The sequence below is a fragment of the Camelina sativa genome, chromosome 7, assembly GCF_000633955.1.
Source record: "Camelina sativa cultivar DH55 chromosome 7, Cs, whole genome shotgun sequence".
Lineage (NCBI taxonomy): Eukaryota > Viridiplantae > Streptophyta > Magnoliopsida > Brassicales > Brassicaceae > Camelina > Camelina sativa.
Genome location: NC_025691.1, coordinates 31,823,309 through 31,833,512, shown reverse-complemented (window position 1 = coordinate 31,833,512; position 10,204 = coordinate 31,823,309). Strand labels below are relative to the sequence as shown.

At 37.3% G+C, this 10,204-nt stretch overlaps 2 protein-coding genes across 3 annotated transcripts; both read right to left on the bottom strand.

Annotated features, from left to right (window-relative positions):
- On the bottom strand, window positions 3,116-6,461 carry LOC104703752 (putative G-type lectin S-receptor-like serine/threonine-protein kinase At1g61610). Of its 2 annotated transcripts, none has more exons than XM_010419826.1 (7): window positions 5,083-6,461; window positions 4,889-4,990; window positions 4,600-4,808; window positions 4,273-4,483; window positions 3,944-4,181; window positions 3,704-3,851; window positions 3,116-3,604 (listed from the first exon to the last, which is right to left on the bottom strand). In XM_010419826.1, the coding sequence occupies exons 1-7, from the start codon at window positions 6,383-6,385 to the stop codon at window positions 3,293-3,295; spliced, it is 2,523 nt and encodes an 840-aa protein (XP_010418128.1). In that variant the 5' UTR covers window positions 6,386-6,461; the 3' UTR covers window positions 3,116-3,292. The 2 variants fall into 2 exon arrangements, with proteins under 2 accessions (XP_010418128.1, XP_010418129.1); XM_010419827.1 differs by having other exon boundaries at window positions 5,095-6,461.
- Window positions 8,226-9,964, bottom strand: LOC104705162. The gene is given in 3 exon segments (XM_010421140.1): window positions 8,226-9,353; window positions 9,488-9,586; window positions 9,588-9,964. Coding segments are annotated over 3 exon segments (1,431 nt in total). The 3' UTR covers window positions 8,226-8,398.

Here is a 10,204-nt window from a genome sequence, read left to right as displayed (position 1 = left end):
AAAAAAAAAAAAAATAATATATATATATATATATATATATATATTTATAATTATAACTTTTATATATAAATATTCATAAATTTGAATTTTCTCCACCTAAGCAAATTTTTTTTAACATTAAATTAAACTTAAAATATTCAATATTCATTTAATGCATATTTATGTTACTTATTAATAGAAATTTAAATAAACAAAAAATAAATTATGTAAAATAAATGAAATATTAAAATAAGAAAGCAATACTAGAAATTTTTTACTAGTGATAATAATATAATTCAACTTTTCTTTAAAACTAATTATAGTTTAAATTTTAATAAATGTGTTAACGAGTTTTAGATCAAACCTCCTCACACCATCAATTCAAACTTTCTATTACCATCAGTCCCAAGAAGTCCTATCTCTCACGTCTGCTAGCCCCAACAGCTCCAACACCAGCGGCACCATGACCATACACCAAACAATTCTCATCACAACACAAGCTTAATATCAAGGTGGATCAAAAGTAAAGGAAGAAGGAGGCTTCTGAATTGTTGGAAAAGATAAAGAAAGCTGAGTTAGAGAAGCAAAAGAGACTTACTGCTATGAAAGGCGCTCAGGGAGTCTGGGAAGAAGCAGCTAAGATAAACGCTAGAGCTGCTAAAAAGTCAATCATCGTAGTGAAGAAGGAGAAGGAGAAGACTCTGCAGTCAGATCGAGAGGCAAAAGAGACATCATTGGACTGGTCAGCCATTTATCTATGCAGTAATAATTTCCCCAATGACCATCTAGCCAACAACCATCTCAAGTAGTGTAATCAACTAATAAATCTTCAAGTATTATTGTAGTTTAATTGTCTAGTTTTACTCACTGTTTGTCCAATAAACAATATTTTGGGGAGAGATGAAGAAGCAATTCATTAGTGTAACATCCGCGAACCGGAATCCCGATTTAGGATGTGCATCGATCGATGCAGGTGGAACATCGGTCGATGCTGACTCAATTTCGTGCGTTTTGACTTAAGTTAAACACTGCGTTTTGGACAAAAGGGAAAGGAAACCCTTAAGTCGTTCTTTTTGTCTCATTAGACGACTTTAGCTATTTTTGAGATAAAGGAGAAGAGAAAAGGAGTTCTTGAGCGTTCTTGAAGTTTTTGGGAGATTTCAAGTTGTTCCTGTGGAGATCTGTAGCTGGGATCGTTGTAGGAACTTCCTAGAAGTGTTTTCTTGCGTGTTTAAGGTTCAGAATCGTCTTGGCAAAGGTAAGTGCAGGACCATGGCTTATCTAAGCTGGAGATTACTCTGATCTGTTTGTTTCTGTGTTGGTAGGCTTGCTAGTATGTTATTTGAGGCATTATGAAGCTTTCTTGTGGCTTGGGATCGATTCTTGTGGTTGCAGGAACGAAGATCCGGCGAGAAGCTTCGGGGAAAAAAATGCTCGGCATGAGCATCGGTCGATACACTATGTGTGTCGGTCGATGCTAGTGCGAGGACGGCGCGGTTGACCTAGGAGCATCGGTCGATGCCATGTGGAGGCATCGGTCGATGCGATTAGGGTTTCCGTGTGATGTCGAGCATGTGTCGATCGATGCAAGTGGAAGCATCAGTCGATGCAAGTAACCTGGTATCGATCGATGCATGTCCTGTGTCGGTCGATGTTGGTCCATGTGGTGTCGGTCGATGCAATATTTGTGTCGGTCGATGCAGAGTCTGGTTTGTTTGTTGACTGTTGTTTGATGGTTAGAGTATCTCTATTGATTGTGTGTATAGCCCAATAGATGGGAGGATTACCTTACTGAGTGTTTATTAAATATTCATGCATTGCAATATGTGTTTGTGGTACATGTAAAGGCAAAGTGTGATCGTGGAATCAAGGCAATGAAGAGGAGGATGTTCTAGGGACTCGGTTGGATGTTGTTTGGTATTACTAGGTTGCTAGAGTTAGGTCATTAGAACATTGCTAGGTTGTTGGTTCCATGTTTCCTGTCATTTGATTATTGGATATTTATTGGTTGTTGAGATTGGTTATTCCGCTGTTGATTGTGATTGTGGTTAGGTGGCTAGTGGATATAGAACCACTAAATGTAGTTTATTTATTATATTATATTTATTATTTATTATTTAAAAAAAACGGGTCAGTTCGTTTGTATTAGTGTAACGATTGGAATCTAAGATGTTTATCTGGTGAGTTTTGAAGTTTTCCTTAAGAGTTTTTTTTACATCAATACTTGAGAATTATATTTGTTAAGAAAATATGAGGTTGAAGCTTCAGCTAAATCAGACAACAATTCTAATATTAGTGAGGTGGGCAAAAACCAAAATCTTGTGTGATTTCTAATTTTACAAAATTATAAATAAATAGATGAGATCAGTCTTAAGAATCTAAGAAAATTAAACTCTCTCTATATCACAAAGAATGGTTTCTTAAGAATTTTCACATAAATTAAGAAAAATATTTAGTGTTTAATTATAAATGCATCATTTATTTATTATAACAATTTTTCATAACTATTAAACAATAGTAATTCATCAAACTTTAAAATTTTCATTTAGTGATTTTTACATTTACAATTTCCTAGTTTACTATAATGTTCATAAAATAATACAATACAAGCGGTCAAGCGCTTTAGGTTAAAAACTAAAGAACTTCAATGATTAGACAATTTTTTGAAAATTCATAATTGACTAAGATATATATTCTAAGCAATCAAAATATCAAATACATATTACTTATAAGAAAAAATCATTATAAAAAAAAACAACTACTACAACATTCACAATAATGGTTAGCTACAAAAGTAAACCATAGAACAAACTTCTATTACATGCATCATAAAAACCCAAGATAATATCTCATGAGAAGTCCATTAGACCATATAACTAAAGGTTAGTAGCAAGTTGGTGATTCATATTAGAACAATGTAAAAGTAATTTGAAGGTAAAATAACTTCATTACCATGGATACTCTCAAATAACTTCATACATATAACAAAAAGACTTGCACTAGTCTTTACATTATTTGAATACTCTCAAATCTTCAACGACCAAGTCCTCCAATTTACATCTCCAATTCATGTTCGAACAACAACGCTTTTTCTTTCACAAATCAGTATGTAGTTGACCCAAACAAAAAGAACAACAAGTGTAAAAATCCGTTTTTTTAATTATTTTTTTGTCCTTAATGTACAGATGCAATTACGTATACTATTTTTAACAAAAAAAGTATTTTAATTATGTACAAAAGTTGAAATCTATGGGAAAAACAAGACGAATAGTCAAAGGAGCGTAGGGGAAGAATAACGTATGGTCAATGAGAGTCATCTACCAACAATTGTGGTGAAAGTAACATCGTTGACCGTGGCAACATCTTGACCATCCAAGTTTAATTCATCAATCTCACCGGAGTACAAGAACGAATGGAAGGTAGGCTGTCTTGGACGTGGAAGTTGACCTGTTCGACTCTCCAACATCAACAATACCGAACCCATGTTTGGTCTGTGGATGACCGAGTCTTGTGTACACAGCATCCCCACGTGAATGCATCTCATCGCTTCCGCTACGTCTCGACTATCCTCCACCGTTGGATCTATCATCTCTTTTGTCTTTCCTTGGCTCCACAAATACCACGCCTGATTTTGTTTTCCGTTTAGAACATTTAGTAACCAAAAAAAATATCTAAGCGAACCAAACCGAACTATAAACTAAACCTGAAAAGAATAGAAACTTACATAACCGATGAGACTTCCATGTTCAGATCCTCGAAAGCTAATGTTTTTTCTTCCACTCACAATCTCCAATATCAACACTCCAAAGCTATACACATCAGATTTCTCTGAAAAGATCCCCTCCATCGCATACTCCGGAGCCATATAACCGCTTCACATTTTGAACATTCAAAAAGAATATTAGAATTTTGATACAGTTTTATATATGTTGATTAACGAAGCTAAAGAGGTTTGTTTAGTTACTATGTGCCGACGACTCGGATCGTGTTGGCTTGATCTTGTCGGTAGTTGAAGATCCTAGCCATACCGAAATCCGAAATCTTTGGATTCATTTCCGTGTCTAGCAAGATATTGCTAGCTTTTAGGTCACGGTGAATGATCTTTAGTCTTGAGTCTCTATGCAAGTAAAGCAATCCTCTAGCAATTCCTCCAATGATCTCCCATCGTTTTCTCCAATCCAAACTTCCTCGTTTACTCTCATCTGTCCATAGACATCGATATTATATATACTCAACCCACAAAAATAGCGAACATTTTTATTGACATTAATTGCTTAGAAAAAGAAAACATACCAAAAAGGAAGCGATCTAAACTCTTGTTTGGCAAGTATTCATAGAGAAGCATCTTCTCGTCATCTTCAATGCAACATCCTAGTAATCTAACAAGATTCCGATGCTGGAGTTTCGCAATTAGTAAGATCTCGTTCTTGAATTCCTCTAGTCCTTGCTTAGATTTCCCTGATAGTCTCTTCACTGCAATCTCTCTTCCTTCTGAGAAATTTCCCTGTTCAAACATAACACATAAGTTCTTGTTGCATATATATATATATAACATAGTAATTTTTTTTATCCAACATTATTGTCAGAAGAATATATATATATATTTTCAGTTGATTTTACCTTATATACAGTACCGAATCCGCCCTGTCCAAGTTTGTTTTCTTCAGCGAAATCTCCTGTTGCTGAGGCTACGCTGTCGAAACTGAAAACTGGCAAATCAGGTGTGTCAACTTGATCCCCTACTAGAACATTGATCGGTGAGCTTTTGAAGTTAACCGAGTTATCTCTGGTATCAGAAACTGGAAGATCTTTCTTCTTCCACAAGAAAGCTGCAGATCATGAAATATTTGACAGTCTTAGCAGTTAATAATTTTTTTAAAACAAGACTACGTGCGAATAGAGGCTTTACCTTTAAACCTTTTCCATAAGATCCAAATGCATAATCCTAGCAAGAATGCACCTATAACACTGACAATAATTATCCAAATTTTCGATTTCTCCTTTCCATCTCCTGTATAACAAAAGAAACCAAAAAAAATACTTCAGGAAGTCATGTTTATATTTTTCAAAATGTTATCTGAGAGTTTAAACATTTTTACAAACCTAGTTCAGAACCTGCCAGCCGGATATTGATATAGTTTCCACCGAGCTTAAAACTCTCTATATCTGTCAAATCACGGGTCCAAATCATGCATCCGATCCCTACTACAACCGCATAAGCATTACACGAGCAGTCCCTCACGCATACATCTTTACAAGTTACTGAGTTGTTAAATGGAACAACTGATCCAAAATCAGGCAACTTCATTCCCTTAAGTACCTTAAACCCATCTCTTTTGTCCCCAACCAAACTCTGACTACAGTTCAATGGAACTCTTCTCTTGCAGCCACCGGAAAAATTCATGTTGTTCCATTGATCCCAATAAACCGGCTCAAACCCATCAATGCAACTGCATTTACCGGAATCAAACTCTTTGCTATCATCACATACACTGTAATTACCGCAACGGTTATAGTTCTCGCATTCCGTGTCCGGTTTCTTTTGAAGCAAAGTCCAGTTCTTGGCATCCTTATTCCATCTAAACTGCTCTTGTACGCCATCAAACCTAATCCGAAACCTCAAGAAATCAGAACTGTTTATGGTAACATAAGTGAAATACACGATGCCATCTCGATCAGGAGGAGAGAGCTTAAACCCTCGAATATAGTTCGTGACTCGGTACATATCCGGTATACCGGTAAAGATAGCCGAGTTCCACGGTCCGCTACGCCATTTCCTCTTTTCCCCTTCCCAAATCACAATCTCTGGTGCTCTAATAGGATCAATACCCATTGAATACCTTCCTGGTGAAGGATCATTTTCGGATTCCCATGGGACAAAACCGCGGTTTTCTCCCAGTGAAGGATCCACCCGAACCTTCATACTCGGCAAAAAAGTATCTGTTGGATTGTCAAAACTCTCCCAATACCATTTGTTTCTGTCTGAATCTGAAGACAGAACCAAATCCCCTGTGTTCAACAGAGCAGCAACGGTGTTGTTTGACTCAAGTTTAGCACTTGTGGACCAAACTGTTACGTTTTGACCATTCACGACCACCAGGTTCCCGTCATCTGCGATCTTCAAAGCTCCGTTGTGATCCAACAATGGCTTCTCTCGATTCGCGACCCAGACAACTGTTTGAGGCTCGATGTTCTTGTACCATATTCCTACATACCTTAAGGTTGAGTTTTTGGGACTAAAGAATCCAACCTCGAAGCTTTTATCGTTGCTGACCAGTGAGTCTCCGTCTCGTATCGTCTGGTTTCTGGTGATTGAGTTGCTTGTCGAGCAAGATACTTTGCTACATAGTTGAAACAACATCAAAAGGTTCATCACCAAAGTAAGGATTCTGTAAAATCCTGCCATACTTTTGAGATCTTTAAACCACGATTTAAAAAAAAAATAGAACAAAAATAATGACTCTTGATATTTCGTAGTTGGTCTTTCTCCACTTATAATGACTTTTTTTTAACATAAAAGGAGAAAAGTCATCAATATATTCATTTTAATTGAGGAAACTAGTGGAAATTATAATCCCAAAAAAAAAAAATCAAACGACTGAAAAGGACAACGGGTGAATCGTGTTGACCAAATATGACAAGAATATGAATATTTCACGTTTTATATAGACTTTGAAATATATAATGCAAAACTGTGACTTTAAAGGCCAGAAATTTGTATATCAGTCCATTATTGTTATTGAATGCGACGTTTTCCTTATTTGGGCGGTTGAGACTTGAGATTGAGAACATCCAAGATTTTATTTTGTCTACCTTTTTATACATTTTTTGGAAGTATTAATAGTAACAATACAATTGGGATAGACACATATCGACACCTCAAAAGTTCATTGTATTTGGATCAGTATAGTGACTGATAAATGCACGAATGCATATCCCGGATCTGCCCAAAGATGAGATATTCAAAGGTTTTTGATGCGTGTATATATCCTTATAAGTTACAAGTTAACTAAATAATTACGAAAATATATAAAATTATAAATCATAAAACTTACTATCTTCATGTGGACTGATCACTGATGTTTTTGTTCTCAAAAGCCGGGCTTTAATTTATTTTTACGGACTAGGCGCAGTACATAAGGCGGTGAAACTTTGTGGAGCTAAAGTGGGAGAATGGAAACTAGTTGCTAATCCCTTGCCAATGCCGCAACCGAAAGAAAACTATTACCGTGATGGCGTGACTGGATGTTGCTAATACAAAGCTCTCTCTCTCTACCTACCATCGTGATACAATGCAACCTTTTTTGTTTATATGTTTTTGACTGGATGTTGAAGTAAAGCTCGATAATATGTATGATGTCGAGAAAAAAAAGAGTTTATATTTATTAATTTTATATGAAAAGTAAATGGCGTTTTCACCTTACAAAACCCCAATTATGGTATTATGCATAATTCAAAATTTTATGTTAAATCTCACTTTCATTACAAAGCACAATTTCCATTTACGCAGATCACACGCGTGAAAGCAAACTACATTTTTCTGACAGCTACATGATCACATTGGCAAACGCATGATGACTTCCGGAGAATCGCCCCACCACTAGTGACTCTTCTTTCAGCCTAGTTTGGTACAAACCCTTTTAAACATGACATAATTTGCTTAGATATTTTTTTAGTTTTACAGATTACAAATTTATTATTCTTACTTATTTTCTTCTGGGATGTAAAATAAAAACAAAATAAATATTTCTTTTTTAGCAAATCGGTAAAAACAAAATTATGTAGTGGTTAACAGTAAATATATGATGAGTTTTAAATCAATTCTTGGAATGTGAGAGACTTCATATCGAAACTTCTTGTTCAAATAGAGGTGCTAACCTCATCGCTCAAAGCCTCACGAATGATCTAAAGACTACATCCTATATAGCCTCAACTCATCCGATTTGGTTTAATAGAGTTTTCATGATGAGAGAGAGTCTTTGCCTCTGTTTGAATAGTGTGGTTTGTCCTTGTATGGCTCCTTGTGTTGAGTAACTTGAGTTCATTCTTATGTATAGGCCCTTTACTATGTTCAAAGTGGCTAGAGATAAGGGTTGTGGTAGTGGAGTTCTACTTTTCTCCGGCAGGTTTAGTAATGGTTTGTTTTTTGTAACCTGTAACATCCTTGCCTGTTTAGAGCGAGTCTCCTTTATTATAAGTATAAAGTAAAGATAAAAATTGTTGGCCGAGTTTATATTTTGTTGCCATCATCAAACTTTATCGACACTATATATTGTACTTGTATACAAATCAGTACATAAACAGATTTAGGAAAGCTGTACTACTATATTTCATAAAACATAACCCATAAGCATGCAGGTCCCAGGCTTAGGGATTTTGGTAATACTGCATAAGCATATTTTCTTACATAAAGGAAGAGTCACTCCCACTTACATCTCAATCTATTAGTATGTCTAAATACACATTTAACCAACAAAACCCCATCTGCTCTTCTCAGCCCAAAACTCTCCACCAACACATAACACCCAAATCTCCTCCAATCTCTATCGTTGTTACCATTCATATTCCTACAATCTCTTCTAGAAACCCTAATTGGTTCATCCCTCTCCACTCTCACCACCTTCCTTCCTCCTCCCACCCACCCTCCTTCTTCCATTACCCTTCTCATCCTTTCTACCACCACGAAACTCAACCCCACCGGAGACCCTGAACCCGTCTTCCTCCTCCTCTCTCCCGGTCCTCGTGAACCTTGAACCTGCCTATACCAATAAAACCCTCCATGCCCTTCTTTTTCCCCCTTAACCGCCTCCATACCCTTCACATAGTTGGCCTCTCTCACTACATTCGCCTCTACTCTCACTACTTCTTCTTCGTTATCATCACTGTTCTCGTCAAGATTGTTGTTGGCTTCATTGTTTTCGCAATGGTAGATCCGTTCCCAGTATTGGGAAAGTGTGATCCTATAAAACATTGACTTCCTCATTTGGTGACTTACACTACAATTCTCCTTCACAAACATAAACGGGCAATACCATTCTCCTACTATCACGCTACCTGACCTAATCGTAGAGACTGGAAATCCGAATGGAGGGAGGCAGGCTCTTAGCTCATCGTCTAAGCCTAGAGCTTCTCTAGGTCTCCTCGGATGTAGGCTCCTCGAGGTTCGTAGCTCCCATCCTTTTTTCTTGAGAAACGAAGGAGGTGTACCTTCTGGTGCCACAGATTTCGCAAAGAACGTCCGATCGTGATGCCGATTGATCTTAACCGTCTGATATATGTTTCTTGGATCCAAAGGTTTAGGTTTCTTGTCATGCAAGACATCTGGAAAACAACATAACCCTCTCTCTATCTCTCTAGAACACACAGAAACTTTCCTGAAATAAATAACAAGAAGAGTTCATAAGACTAATTTTCTTCCTTTTTAATCACCAAAAGGCCAAAGACAGCACTCAAATCTGAAATTAAGCCTTAGAACTTAGATTGTCTCGTGTGTTTTTTTGGATCTTACCCTTTGTATCTGCCTCTAGCGTGAACAACGTAATACCGATTCGAGGACAAGGATTGATCGAGAGCCGGTATGAACAAAACCTTCTTAACCGAAGTCTCTGTTACCAGAACTGTCTAAGTGAACAACTGATAAGATCTTGTCTTGAGGTAACGGAAGCTTCTCGATTTTAGTCCTCGTACACATCCCGAAACAGAACGTGTCCTCTGTTTCGGCTTCTTNGCCATCTCGATCAGGAGGAGAGAGCTTAAACCCTCGAATATAGTTCGTGACTCGGTACATATCCGGTATACCGGTAAAGATAGCCGAGTTCCACGGTCCGCTACGCCATTTCCTCTTTTCCCCTTCCCAAATCACAATCTCTGGTGCTCTAATAGGATCAATACCCATTGAATACCTTCCTGGTGAAGGATCATTTTCGGATTCCCATGGGACAAAACCGCGGTTTTCTCCCAGTGAAGGATCCACCCGAACCTTCATACTCGGCAAAAAAGTATCTGTTGGATTGTCAAAACTCTCCCAATACCATTTGTTTCTGTCTGAATCTGAAGACAGAACCAAATCCCCTGTGTTCAACAGAGCAGCAACGGTGTTGTTTGACTCAAGTTTAGCACTTGTGGACCAAACTGTTACGTTTTGACCATTCACGACCACCAGGTTCCCGTCATCTGCGATCTTCAAAGCTCCGTTGTGATCCAACAATGGCTTCTCTCGATTCGC

What these genes read in the sequence shown, in the direction of transcription:
- LOC104703752 (XM_010419826.1), bottom strand. Translation starts at nt 6,385, where the DNA reads ATGGCAGGATTTTACAGAATCCTTACTTTGGTGATGAACCTTTTGATG. An exon ending in CTTATGGAAAAGGTTTAAAG is followed by an intron (nt 4,809 to 4,888) that starts GTAAAGCCTCTA and finishes CATGATCTGCAG; the next exon opens with CTTTCTTGTGGAAGAAGAAA. An exon ending in ATGGAAGTCTCATCGGTTAT is followed by an intron (nt 3,605 to 3,703) that starts GTAAGTTTCTAT and finishes AAACAAAATCAG; the next exon opens with GCGTGGTATTTGTGGAGCCA.